The sequence below is a fragment of the Pezoporus occidentalis genome, unplaced genomic scaffold (assembly GCF_034315485.1).
Source record: "Pezoporus occidentalis ecotype Australia unplaced genomic scaffold, CSIRO_AGI_Poc_V1 ctg35, whole genome shotgun sequence".
Lineage (NCBI taxonomy): Eukaryota > Metazoa > Chordata > Aves > Psittaciformes > Psittacidae > Pezoporus > Pezoporus occidentalis.
The window spans coordinates 2,166,321-2,180,836 of record NW_026915483.1 but is presented as its reverse complement, the minus strand read 5'-3'; the positions used below and the strand labels follow the sequence as shown (position 1 = coordinate 2,180,836).

At 47.5% G+C, this 14,516-nt stretch overlaps 1 protein-coding gene across 4 annotated transcripts in view; it reads left to right on the top strand.

Moving 5' to 3' along the window:
• PRICKLE2 (prickle planar cell polarity protein 2) overlaps window positions 1-14,516 on the top strand; it is a 105,589-nt gene that overhangs the window by 66,916 nt on the left and 24,157 nt on the right. For all 4 annotated transcript variants that reach the window (XM_062630222.1, XM_062630221.1, XM_062630224.1 and 1 more), the window contains one exon: window positions 6,919-7,102. In XM_062630222.1, coding sequence (XP_062486206.1) covers window positions 6,919-7,102 — 184 coding nt within the window. The remainder of the gene's footprint in view (window positions 1-6,918; window positions 7,103-14,516) is intronic.

Genomic DNA, 14,516 nt, shown 5'->3' with positions numbered 1-14,516 from the left:
AATGTGGTTGAGGTCAGGAGGGTGTTTAAGCACCCTGGGGCTCTTACCAGCTCACGAGGAGAAACTGGAGCCCAAGCAGGGTCCTCTGTTCACTTCAGAGCACTGGGGTGCTCCTGGGCTCCCCAGAATGACTTGTGACGCTCCCCAGCTCCCATAGTGTGATTTAACCACAGGTTGGAAATGTTGGTTGGGGTTTAATTCATGTTGGGATGTTGTTGAAACGTCTGGCCATGGTTTCGAGCTATGGTCCTGGTTCCTTTCTTTGCGCAGGAGGGCACCAAGACAGCCTAGATGAAGGATTTGAGGGTCTGTACATTATATTGTGTTTTCTCCCAGTTTCTTGGTCTCATCTGGGAGGAGCACAGCCTTGTGTGCTGATGATTGTTGTCTGCAATGTCATGCCTAAGACCCCAGACAGCAAAACTGGAAGCAGCCTGAAGGCCGCCCAGAGCCATGCCACAGGGAAGCAGGGGCTTGGGGACAGGGCAGTGGGAACCCACAGGCTTGTTCCATCTGCTTGTTGAATTGATGGTCCTGATTCACTATGAAGGTGGACTAACTTGGAGACAGCTTTTGCTCATACGTGGCTACAACTGGCAATACTGTAGATCTATTTTTCCCTTTCTTAATTAAGTAAGAATAACTTTTGGAATGGTAAAGGATTTTTAAAGAGTCTTAAAAATAAAATTAGACTTCAACCTAAGTCTGAGCATGAGCAACTTCAGACAGAGAGGAGGATTTTTCCAGGAGTGGAAATGGGGTTTGTAATAAAAGCTTCAGCACTACCCTGGATGCATTCGCAATTGCTGCTGTTGGTACTGTGGAGGTCAGAGGGGATTTAAAACAAAGCAGCGCTGGAAATCTAACGTGTCTCAAACAAATCAAGTGGGTAGAGAAGATGGATGAGAGCCTGACTTTCAACGCTTCCATCCTTTCTGTGTTTCCCTGCCTGTTGCACACCCTTCCAGAGATGAGTAGCTACTCATGCTACTCATAGCTGTCTGGGGCTACTAGGAGCTTTTGGTTCAAAATACAGTGTTAGAGAAGTTGGAGAAGGAGGCAGAGCTGAAGCTTTCATTGCCTGTTTTGAGGACAAAAGCTTGGGGCTCCTCTGGTGATGCTGATGCTCAGGGGAAGCCATGGTTGGGTGCTGCCTGTGGGTACCCCCAAACTTCAGCTTCCCATTTGTGAAATAGGAGAGAGGTGCCCACTGCTGTGCTCTCCCTATGGCAGTGAAGGACTGTGTTAATTTTTCAGTTAGATAAATGTTTGCCATGCCTGTGGGGTGTGGAGAAATGGTTCTGCATAGCTGGAGCTTGGTCAGGGTGGAAAGATGCCTCATTAGCTCTCAAATGAGGGGAAGAGATAACAGGCAGGGATAATAAGATGCCCTTGCTAAGAAACTCAGGGGTCACGTGAGCTGCCCCAAATCCTCAGCCTCTCCTGTTTCTGAGACATCTTGTGATTTACTGCCTGGTGACTGACCCAAAAGCTTCATTGCAATCAGAATGACGGAAAAAAATCAGGCAGCTCTGTACGTCTTGAGCCAAGCGGGAAGGGAATTGCCCCTTTGAATTACGCATCCCATCTGAGCTGAGCAGACAATTGCTTTTTTGAGGTATACCAAATCTTGCACGTTAACATGTGCACAAATACATGCAAATCCTTTACTACAGACTCAGCAGAGGCATCGCTTGCCCTGTCGTGGGCTGTGGTGTTCATGCTCCTCACATTGTCTGGAGATGGAGCTGCTCCCTGATACAGCCCATTTATTTCCATCCCAGAAGAAACAACTGAGAAGCAGAGATAAGCAGCCCTTTGGGGGGGGGGGGATAAGGGCTGTTTGCTGAGTTCCTTCTTTGTCTGAGAGGAATTTTAACTTTTCTGCCACTGTTTCAGACTCTGCTTTGAGTCTTGCTGTTGCCAAGGGGTGATGGGCTCTTCTGCTGCCCTTGTTTAACACAGCTGTGGCACCCAGCCTGAGCAGGCTTGGCTTTGATGGTATTTACCTCTTGCATGCCCACCCAGCCGGGCCAGCATCTGTGGCTGGAAGAGCTCTGTGGCCAGGAGTTCTTCCTGCAGACAGGCTTCTGCTGCCCTCACAGCCCCAAAGGAACCTGGTCCTGCCTGTGCCACCCAGACCCCAACACACACAGACTGTTTGCTGGGAGATGCTCCTCTGTTGGAGCTACAGAGCAAGGACGCACTTTGCCTTGGCTTCAGGCTGCCCTGGTCCTTCTTCCTTCTTTTTTTAGCTCTGCTTGTGCTTTTCCTGTTTATTCTCACAGCAGAGAGACCTCAGCTCTCTTCAGAAAGCTGGGGGCACGCTCATAGCTCTCTCCAGAGCCTCTTGCACAGCACTTGTGTTTTCAGTGTGGTTTAACTTACTGTCGGTGCCACTGCAATGATGAAAGGGCTGTGGGAGGCTCCAGAGATGGCAGAGGCTATGCTTCAGTAACCATGACGTGCAACAGGAGACTGTCTCATCCCAGAGACCTCACAGGTCAATTGGGCTTGTGTTGAGCTGTGTGTAGTTTTAGCTGGGCTGGAAGCGTGCTTCTGCATCCTCAACAAGAGAGTCTCTGAAGCCAGGTTCTCCACTTGCTGTGTGGGGCCCTGTTTGCTTCAGATTCCCCTCGTGTGCTGGTTTTCATTCATAGATGATGTGTGGGGTATTGGATCCAGTTTGCACCATCCTCCTGCACCAGTGGATGGGTGGGGATATTACTGGAGACGGGGATTAGAGCTTCCTCTTAAGGAGAGGTGCCAAGAGCACCACGTAAAAGCAGCCATTGCAAAGTAAAATACATCCATCTTGTAACTTCCTCACGCAAGGCACTGGCCTTGAGGAAAGCAAACTTTTCAATCTGTTTCTGAGCCAGTTGCTGCTTTGTACCATGTGAAGTCAATTCAAGGCAGGCTCCTTTCCAGCTAAATCTGACACCAGGAAATGTTCTCGTTCTCCTCATTTGCTTCCCGCCATCCTGGCCCCACTGCAGGGCAGCTCTGTGCAGTGCTCCCTGGTGCTCCCCATCCTGTGCCTCCTGCAGCGGCATGGCTGATGACTGGTTCCCTCGTTTCTTTCCACAAGCTGCTCCACAGCTCTTTTTTATACCCTTCATGCCTGAAGGTGGTTGTGCTGGCAGCAATCATTGCTTCGTTGGGAAATGCAACATCAATGGGTTTCTCCTCAATAGCCCTCAGCTCCTCAAGTGATGCTCTGGGGTGTTGCTTTTAGCAACAGCACCAAAGTATCTCCAGCTTTGTGGCCTCCCCAGTGCTGGAGACCTCTCTTAATCATCAGGGAAGTACTTCCCTGGGATAAGCTTGCAGACCCTTCTTCAACATAAGAAGGACATGTTCCTGTTGGAACAAGTCCAGAGGAGGCCACAAGGATGCCCCAAGGGGTGGAGCAGCTCTGCTCTGGAGATGGGCTGAAAGAGTTGGGGTTGTTCAGCCTGGAGAAGAGAAAGCTCTGGGGAGACTTTAGAGCAGCACCCAGTGCCTAAAGGGGCTATGAAAGATCTGGGGTTTGGAGAAGGGCCTGTAGTGACAGGACAAGGGGGAATGGCTTTAACTGGACAGAGGGGAGATTAAGATGAGATCTTGGGCAGAAGCTCTTCCCTGTGAGGGTGCTGAGGCGCTGGCACAGGGTGCCCAGAGAAGCCGTGGCTGCCCCATCCCTGGCAGTGCTCATAGCTGGGTTGGACGGGGCTTGGAGCAACCTGGTCTAGTGGAAGGTGTCCCTGCCTGTGGCAGGGGGTTGAAACTGGACGAGCTTTAAGGTCCCTTCCAACCCAAACCAGGCTGGCATTCTCTGCAATGAGAGAAAGGCTCAAGAATGAAGACGGGATTTCCAGAGAGTGGTTTGTGTGGTTCCTTCTTGCTTAAAAAACCCAAACAGCAAAGCTGCCCACACTCTTCTCAAGTTGTGTGGGGTTCCTTGACCCCACTGGCAGCTGAAGTCATTGTTGATGAAGCTTGGTGGTGGTTAGGTGAGGCTGTGTCTGTCCAGAGCCAAACTAGCAGGTTTCCCTTTGCAGGACATGCCACTCCACCTGGGCTGTGGCTCCCTTTATATGGTAAGGAATGCAGCACACTGAGCGTCTCCAGGCTCCAACGCTCTTCCCACAAGTAACAAGGGAATAAGTAACGAGCCATTGCTGGCAGGAGCAGCCGGACATGCTGCTGGCCGTGGCCCTGTTTCCTTTCCAACACCCACCAGCTCTCCTTCATAGCACCAGCACCCACAGCACATGGTCCCTGCAGCATCTGTGTGCACAGCCAAGCACTGGCGTGTGCATCATCTTACTTCATCCTGTTCTGCTCTAAGTGCATTGGGGGGATGCTGCTTTTTCAATTTCATCTCACATTTGAAATGTACATTTTTATATTAACTTTTTACTGCAGGGAATTATTTTTAATTATAGCGAGCTGGAAGATGATAAAATAAAGTTGAGTAAGTGAGACCTATGTGAAGAAGTCATGGAAACCATATGATAGAAGTGGAAAGACACTCTTAGGACACTGAGTATTGTTCCCATGAAATTATATATCCTAATGTAAAGAAAATAGTTGTAATTAAAGCTGTTAATCTTCTGCATTTAATGAGGGGAAAGGAAGAGAGCTGAATGTCTCAGGGGCAAGGTCTTGAAGCTTGTACAGTTTGCCCAGGGAGGTGGCGAAACCCCATGCCTGGAGATGCTCGGTGTTTAATGGTGCAGAGTTTTTATAGAGCCTGTGGCCCTGCATGGGGACATTGCTGATGAGTAGACAGGCTACCTGTGTCCTTTTCATCCTTTGCTCTTCTGACCAGGAGAAGCTATCCACTGGTGGTACCCACTTGCCTGGATGGGGCAGGAGTAAATCTGACTCAGTCCTTGCAGTCCTGGCTGTATGTGGTGTGAACTGTGGGATGGTAGTTATGTGGGTTCTGATTGATCATACACCTCACCTGTTAAGTCTTTTTGTTTAACATCATTGTTTAAAGTCCTCGAGATAGTTGATTTATGTCATTTATTAGAAGCCAAGACCTCCAATGCTCTCCTGCCATCTTCCATCTCCTGAAGGGGATGTGTCTGGAGGCAGGAGGGAGAAACATGCAGTCTGGCTTTTTCCCACTCACTGTGCTTGTGCTCCTGGCTATCCGAGCATTGATTGTTGGGTTTGTTTCTCTTTGAAGCTTGTGATTGGTATCCTGAAAACTAAAATTTAACTAAGGAGTCCTAAACCTTCTTAGAGTAACTATCTCCAATGAACCTGGAGCTCTGGAGCTATTCATTATTCTTAGCATCTTGTTGTGTCGCATATTGAGCCTGCTTCGCATTGTATTGCTAAATGAGATGGAAAGAGCAAAGGAGCGAGCAACTTTGGTAAGGTGGAGGGCCCTTGCACGGTAGCTGATTAATTAAAGTATTCACATGAAATGGTGCCTTGGTTATTTCTTAAGGTAACAGCCAGAGGTGATGCTGAGACTCTCTGACTGGACACAAACCAGACGTAAGGGGTGCGTGGAGGTTGCAGTGCAGTTTAGATCTGATGAAAGGCAGGAAATGGGAAAATCTGGCAAATCTCCCTGGTTTGACTTAATGGAGCCTCTTGACTTTTGCTAGAGTGCATTTTTCGTGCTGCAATGGCCAAATGGAAAGTTAGACTCAAATCTGGGTCTGAGCACTGGTATGCTTAGCTGGCTTGGATGCAATGGTGAAAAAGAAGGGAAGGTATTTGAAAATCACAGCCCCTGGTTGTTTAACTGTTCTGCCTTATGAATTTCTTCACTTTACCTTATATCTGCAATTGCAATGGTAATTTTTCCCTTGATTTTTGTGTGGTACCTTTTTATTTCTGAGATGTCTCTTTTCTGCTACCCAAGTGAAACCGTATCTCATTCCTTATAAGTCAGTGTTGTTTCATTAGCGCAAATTAATTCAGAATCCTGTGTGGTTACTTTAAAATAGATACCATTGACCCATATTGTGGGGAGAGCATTGTGTTTTTATAATAGAAGCCAATTTATGAGTGTTCTCTTTAACCTCTTTTTTTGTGGGGCTGGGTGATGTTTTCAACCAGGTTAGTCCTTTGCTGTGAAGGAAGGTAAAGGGGTGCAATGTCCTTGCAGCCCTGCAGATATGTGCTCATGTTCAAGCCCATGAAGAAAATGCCCGTGGACCATCAGCTGCAAGAGCAGACCCTTAAAAGAAGTGCTATAAAGTGATATTTGCAGTGAATGAGGTTAATGGCTGTTAAATTGCAACCTGTGGGGTGTTCTTTCAGTTCTTCTTGTGCTTTCCCCCTCCCCATTCAGCTCTCAGGCAGCATGCAACCTGGTATGCTGCTGAGCCAAGCGGTTAAGATGCTGTTGTAGTGTGACTGTGGTTTTTGTAGCCTCCCTTAATTTAATTTAGCTTTATATGTTCAGACTATAATCAATTTTTATGCTACTTTAATAAGCAAATTTATGCTATCAGCATGCTAAAGGGACTTGCCATTCATGGCTTCCCAGTCAAACCACCATTTTCTGTATTAGAGAAATGCTCAGCTGTCCTAAATTCGGGAAAAGCTCAGAAATTATTGGCTGGCATGGTGATCTGCACCAGGAGGGCATGTGGCCCTTGCCCATACTGGCCCCTGGAAATGGTCCTCATGGTGCAGTGAAGGGAAGAGCAATTACATATCCCTAAACATTGGGCAGCCTGACTCAGCTTGATTGCCAGGTGTTGTTACAGCAAATATGGACTTTTATTTCCTCCTTGTAAGAGAGACAAATCCTGCATTAGAAAATGCCTGAACATAAAAAAGGATTGAGTTTAGGATCTGCAAGCCAGCTGCTGGCTACTAAAGCAGGAATTGCTTTGCTGTCTTATTTCAAGCGCAACTCACCCAGACACCTCCTATTTTTCCTCTCTCCTCACCTTGCAGGAAGATTTGCCTTCACTGTAAGTGCTCCCAAGAAGAGCACATTGTAACAGTTATGCCTCTGGAGATGGAGAAGACTGTCACAAAGCTCATGTTTGACTTCCAGAGGAACTCGACTTCTGATGATGACTCGGGCTGTGCCTTGGAAGAGTACGCGTGGGTCCCCCCCGGCCTGAAGCCAGAGCAGGTAAAACTGACACCACCCAGTTGTAACAACCAGAAACAAACTGGTTTAATATGCTTTTTTGGACATAGATGCCCTGATTTTTCTCTAAGGGGGCAAACGCTTGTTGCATCTGGCTGTTTCTGGGTGCACTACAGGGACAGGTTTGTTCTGAATGCACAAATGGAACAAAACAGAGACGCGATCCTTGCAGGACTTGCGGTTTTCTGCGTCTGTAGATGTAACTGGTACTTGAGAGTGGGGAAACAAAATGATTCCAGGGTGGCATTTGTTGTGGTTGTGCAAGGGAATGGGTACAGATATACCTACTACTGTTTCATTGGAGAAGAATGTGGTGGGACTCTAGTGTTCCCCAGGGACTTGGTGCTTGTGTTCTGCCCTCCTGACCATTCCCTTCTGCAATCAGTGCAGGGCAGAAAGTCAAAGCTGGTAAAAGACACTGAAAAACAAGCCCAAATCTTTGGGATTGGCTTTTTCAAGCATAGTGTTTGTGCCTTACTGGAAGGAATTGCTCAAATTATTCAGGTCTCTCAGAACAGGAATTGAGCAGGATGGATTAGACCTCAGCATGCTGTCTGTGCAGAGCGCGCGTTGATTTCTGCTCTTCGCAGTTTACGTGATTCGCTTGCTTTTTATGCTCGTTTTTTTATGTGTTCAACTCAGAACTTAATTTGCAGAGGAGATTGGAAAATGAGCTTAGTCTTGATAATTGCTATGGCAATCATTTTAAACTGTGTAAGGAGGCTGGGAGAGGGTGGAAAGCTTTCATTCTTACTGTTGTAGTTGCTGTCCCTTAAATATTGTGTTTTCCTGAGCTTTTATTCCGAAGGGCTTAGGCATTTCCTGAAATATTTTGGCAGCACTCGTAGGCTGTAAATACTATCTGTCTGATTAGAGAAAATCCAGTTGTTTGGTGGTTTGTTTTTTCTCTGCTTGTCTTTACAAGCCTTGCTCAGTGTTTGTTTAAAACTGCACAGCACTATGTGTTTCATTTGGTGCCATCCAACCATGCAAATCAGGCAGCAGCCTTGTTTTCTGTCACATTCCTTATGTCAGAGGCTCCCTTTATGCCTCCCAGGAGGTACAAGACATGGTGTATGGAGAGATGCAGATGGTGCTGAAGTAGCTCTGCTGGCCCTTCATGCTGTGGGGACATGAACCAGTTGGGTTTCAGGAGTCCGGTCAGAGGACCATACCCATGCTGGTTCCACCTGCTCTCAGCATCACCTCCTGTCCAGGCATGTTGGTGGCTTCTGGAGCCCAAGCTGGCCCATGCCTCTGTAGCTTTGGGTGGACATACTGGTATTTAGTGCCAGGTGGCACCTGACCAGGTAGACATGGTTGCTGTTGAATCCAGCATGGCATGAACAGCAATTTAAACCCCGCTTCTAGTGTGGCGATGACATATTCCAGAAGACATGGATGCTTCTTTGATCCCTCGGGTGCCTCTTAGGAGATAGCATGCTGTGAGGGAGTTTGGGATGCTCAGGAGCAAATAAAAGTCCATTAGCTCCAGCAGTTGGTACTCATGTCTCATGTATTACTCAGGTTAATGTATTTTTAGGTTCTTCCAGCTTCTGTTCCTTGCAGAGGTCATGGTGCTCCTCAGTCACCCGCTTTCTAATTAGCTCCTCTGTCTGCGTTTCTGAGCCTTTTAGCAGATTTGCCACTTCAGAGCTGTTTCTAATCACTATGGAGATGAAGAGGAGCTGTAAGCAGAGCCAAAGACAGGCACTGAGATCCTTCAAGCATAGCTCATCCAACAGCCTTTTGGGGACCTTTCACGCATCAGATGAGCCACTAAGGAAACAAAAGCGAGGTGTGACTTCTCTGGGCTGTGAAAGAGCCATGGTGAAGGGCTGGGGAGGAGCCCCGGGTGAAGAACAGCACCATGAATTTCTATGGGAGTTACCATGGGGTGTCATTGCACAGCTGGGAGGTGCCCTGGAATGCAGGAGGATGTCCTTTGCCTCCCGCAGGGGTATGAGGTACTTCTACAGTGACTTACTGGAGCAAGGCTTCAGATAGATGAGGGGCTTTCTAGTGGATGAGCCTGGTGTGCATATAGGATGTGGAGCCTCTGAAAGGCTGATGTCTGCTGTGGAGCAGCTGGTGGGCTCTGCTCTGGCTGAGGACACTGCTGTCAGCCTGGGCTGGAAATACATATTTGCAGGCAATGATTTTTTTTTCTCCACCTTCCACTGTTTTGCTGTTGCATTTCTTTGACATGAAACAGATGAAATGAAACAACTTTTTTTCTGCAATATTCTAGTTTATTAAAATCTCTACCCAGCATATGAGCTGGGGAGGTAAGTGGTCCCCAGAAAGACTAACGCAGTTTTCTTATTATGCTTGGACGACAGCATTCTGACCTCACTATTCTTGGGAGACAGTGTTCATGTGTTACTCAAAGCAGCAATTTACAGAGTATCGGGGGAGGAGTTGGCCAGCAAACATGACATCAGTTTTTGGCAGTGTCGATAGGTCACTTCAGAATTTGGAGAGTCCCTTCAATCCAGAACTTAAATTATTAAGTATAATCTAAAGGGGAATCAACTCAAACCTACAAGGTCTCAGTGGATTCCTGGAGACTAATTCAGGCATCATCTGGTCTGTGGTACATGTCAACTATTTGAAAATCATATTGGTTACTTCATGTCCACTCCTGAAGAGAAAACAAAGCATTGGTCCAGTGTTCACAGACACTGCATTGAAGAGCAGAGCCAGAAGTTATCCCTTATGGCTCATCAGTGTGCAGGACTACAAAATGCTTTACACAACAGCCATAAATATTGTGTATTTCTAAGTATGTGTATAACACAGGGATAAAGATTGTAATATTAAAAAATGTAATATCATTGCATGAGGTATGGTAAAAATTCATCTGGAAAAGTGGCTCAAATTCATGACATCTCTGCTTGAGAAAGATGGTATAAACTGGAAGGAGGCTGGAAATGTTTCATTGAGGAGCCTAGAAGAGCTTTGTTTGTTCAGCCTAGCAAATCAAAGGGTTATGATCAATCCCCATGCATTAGAGGAGGAACAGCAGTTATTCAAGCTCCAACTTTGGCACAAGAACATAGATATAAACTGGCTCCAAATGCATTCAGGCAGGAAATTGGAAGAGGTTTCAACCATCAGAGGTGTAAGGCTCAGCGGCATCCTGCCAACAGGGAGAGCAATGGGTAAAAACCCAGCACTGAGCTCCATAAATTACAACATGATTAGAAAATGTGGTTTCTTGTAATAGCAGTCGCTACATGGAATGGCCAAGAGGCTCCTGTGCGCTCTGTTCCCACTTGGATTGGACCTCAATGAGAAGTTGTCTCATGCGGAAGAGGGACTTCTCTTCTGGAAGATACAGATGCAGATAGGAATGGGAGAGATGGCTGTATGCGAGGGGAAGCAGACAGTCAGGACGTGGGCTTTGACAAATGCTCTTTTTTCCTGCCTGCCATTTGATGGCCAGATGAAGAAATAAGTGTGAAAGTCTTGCACTGGGCAGACACCAGGAGAAACATATCCTTAGCAAATCAAAATCCCAGACCTGGCTGCAAAGACAGGGGAAGGCAGCTTCAGGAGCCAGTTTGTCTGCTGGGGCTGGCAGTCCGACAGCTGATCCTCCTTCCATTGACATAAGTTTGAGTGTAGATGCTTAAAAATAAGTACTTTTAGATGTGTTTTTCACATTTTTAGGCAAGGCATATGTAAATACATGTGAATGCGTAGCCTTGGAATCCTGGGGCCTGTGGCTTGGAGAAATCCAAAGGGGTTAGAACATGCCAGCTTGAATTTCAGAATACAAGGGATTTTTGAAGATTTCTGTCTTTATTGTGTCTTAATAATAGGAGCAGCTGGTTATAGCCACAGATTTCTAATGAAACAAAAGATGAGGCTCTGCTTCAGCTGCGGTGTGGCTTTCTTTATAGCTCCGGCATGCCAGCATTCAGGATCCTTGTATGTGCTGTAAGAACTAAATTCCCTCTGGCTGTCATCACAGTTGCTCTGATCAAGTCCCTTAAGAAGTTATGAAAGTCTCATCTGAGCCAAAATTAGTAGCATGAAGGTTCAGGGACTATTTTTCTCTAAGGCAAACATTAGAGCTTGGACCTCAAGAGCTTTGCAGTATGGTGTGAAGCTCGTAGCTGTCATAGGGAATTTATTCAGGGTCTAACGTATGTGTTGATTCCTGTCCTGGATCTTTTGCAAGACCTTTAGCAAGGGCTTGAGTTATAAAACCTCCAGGCTTAATCAGTTGCTGTTCAGGTTGCGAAGTGGGGAAAGGAGAGTGGAGATGAACCTACATGGAACATGCGTTAGCACCTTCCCTGAAGATACCCATTTTCACCACCTTGGCACCCATTTTCACCACCTTGGCGTGGTAGAAAGTACGTTATCTGGGCCAGTCATCTCTGGGGAATGTGTACCTCAGTTATGCCTATTTGTCAAGGTCAGGTTCATTTTACCTTCCCCTCCTTTCTTGAGCCCTTTAAGTTCACCAAACTGTTTCACTCCTCCAGAGATTAAAGCAAGGAAGTAACAAGATAGACCACAGCAACCCTGTGCTCCAAGCCTGCATAGTAAATGGGAAGCAGATAAGCTAATTTATGACCTCATGGAGATCTTCCTGGGTAGATCCTGATTTGTAGAGCACAGTGGTTGCAAAGCTGAGGGAACTGAAAAGGAGCTGTAACTCATGTACATCGGTGCCAGAATCTGCAGCTGCCTCTCACTCTGCCCCCTTGCACACATGCACGCTGTGGTATTTTACCCAAACCCTGCATTTCAACACATTTTTCAAAGCTCTCCAATTTCACTTTGAGGTAGGGGTGAGTCCATCACCTCCCCAGTGAACTCTTCCAGTATCTAAATAGCCCAGCAGTTAGCGACTCTTATTTCAAGGCTGGAGCTTTCTAATCCAGCCTCCAGGCATAGGACTGTGTGGAATGCTTCCCAGCTGGATGGAACAGCAATCCGGCACATGAAATGCTTTTTCAGTGTACAGTCCCAGTGCTGCTTGACTTGGGGGCAGCCGGGGTGGGTTAGGAGATCCTATTTTCTCTGCCCTGGAGCAGAGCAGATGGAGGAGGTGTGAGTGCATCCCATGCTGCAAAATAACCCCCATGGCAAAACCATTTTGCTGTGTGTCTGTATCCTGGGTGTTTTCCTGGTCATGGTGAGCCAATGTAAAAGTTATTTAATCCTTGAACAATCTTACTATTGGAGAGGGAATCAGCTTCAGTTGGTGGGGCATGGAAACAAAACCACTCACCTGACGTGGTTTGTTCAGTTCTGAAGTAGCTGTGTGGTGGTCAGCAGAGGTAGGAGGCAGGGAATGAGCAGGGAGTGGAAAAGAAAACAGATAAACCCTGGGCTACACCATATAAATGTTCAAGGCCAGGTTGGATGGGGCTTGGAGCAATCTGTGCTAGTGCAAGGTATCCCTGCCCATGGTAGGGGGTTGGAACTGGATGAGCTTTGAGGCCTATTACAACCCAAACCATTCTGTGATGCAGTGTACTTGTCCTGAAGCTTTATTCCAGTGTACAGTTACAGCTTTTCCTTGTTGTGCTGTTATTCTAGTATGCTACCCCTGGCCTTACCAGCACAAGAACAGTTTTAAGTGGCAAACCCAGGTCACCTCTGGTCAATGCAGCAGATGATCACTACAATTGCTCGTGCTCCAGGGGACTGTGAGGGGTGTGACTGCCAATCAGTACCTTGCAGCACAAAGGCCACTCTCAGATGCTTTTGAAGACACTTGTTTCTGGCTCCTTTTAATCTTAATTCAATTTCTGCCTAAAAAAAAGAAAAATGACGGCATGCGCTTTGACAAGTCTAAAACTCGTGGATGTACAGCCTTCATTCAAATACTGCTCTTTGATGCCAGCAGGAAGCACTGTTTCTGTGGGATCTCTTACAGACCAAGAACTGCTCCAAAGGCTTGGCACGAGTGGATGTCAACTGGTGAGCAGCAATGCTCAAACAACTCGGCTGCCGTTAGCCATGGGAGAGAAGTGCGAGGAGAGCCGCAAGAGCAAGCCAGAACAAATAGCACTTAGGAAAATGTGTTTTCCTTTGTTCCCTGCCTTTGTCCCTGCAACTCGGGAGCGGGTTTCCAAGAACAAACCCAGCATTGTGGGGCATTGGACCGCCTGGCGCCGGGGGTACATCCACCTCTCACTGCTGCATGCTGGCACATGGGAATGTTCATGGATCTGGGGGTGATCAGAGTCTGCTCCCAACCAGGGCTGCGGGGTCTCTAGGGGACCCTGGTTCCCTCCTGGGGTGCATGGCTGGCTGTGACCCTGTGCTTAGCAAGCCCAGCTAGCAGTTCCCAATCTCTTCTCTGTTTCAGAGCATCTGGCCTTGCTGCAAGGATTGTTTTGCTTCAAGAAATAAGTAAGTGCTTTGTATGCCAATAGCCACAGACAAGGAGGACGTGCCAGACTCGGTCGGGCCAAAGCACATTTTCCAGTTTTGCACATGCTGTCATCTGTGGAGCTCATGTATGAGCGTACGTGTACAGCCACTTGCAGCATAGAGAGGGTTATTTGCATGTGGCTTGTTCAGGTAGTTTCCTGTCTGCTTTTCCAAGGGAGGCCAGCAGGAATGAGACACATACCAGATACACTGTTTCTCTGTCAATTCTAAGCACTTGGTGTATAGTTCATTTAATGCCTGATGTGTCATTCAAAAGCCAACACTGGGGAGGAGCAGGCGAGCTGCAGAAGCAGCCCTGCTCGCCCGGGCCAGCACAGGCTTGTCAAGCCACTGGCCGCCTTCCTCCTCCTGCAGCCAAAACTCATGGGAGCTCACGAGCAGTGAGGCAGGGATGGAGCCATGAGTGAGCACAAGCTCATGGTGCTGTGCTACTGTGGTACACCCCTGGGTGGGATGGGATGGGCTGCTGGGCATGGTCCCAGGGGAAGCAATGCTGTCCTGGGCGTTGGGGAATGCTGGCATGCGTGGGTTGTGAACCAACTCCACTGGGTGTGATAGTTTGCTGTGCCTAAAATGGTGGCTGACCCACCATGGTCCCCTTTTGGGGGACATCTGTGTTCAGGCACTCTGCTGCACACAGGCCAGCACATACTGCTCTCAGTGGGCATTTTAGAGCTGGTTTTGCAGTTTGTTTTCATGAAAAGCCAGGTGGGATTGCCCAGCTGGATGTGCCAGAGGTGTTATGGCTGAGCAAGTCAGCACCCATCAGCTGAGCCACGGCAGGACACCACGTGCTCCTTTGTAGTCCATCCCAGTGGTACAGTCATCCCATACAGCCAGGTTTGGTGGATGCTTTCGGTCAGAGTGTTGTACTAGGAGCGAGTACAACCAGATGCTACATCCCAACAGTAATTTGTGGCATGAGAAACAAGCTTCCCCCATCTGCTTTAATTCATTGATCAAAGAGAACCTT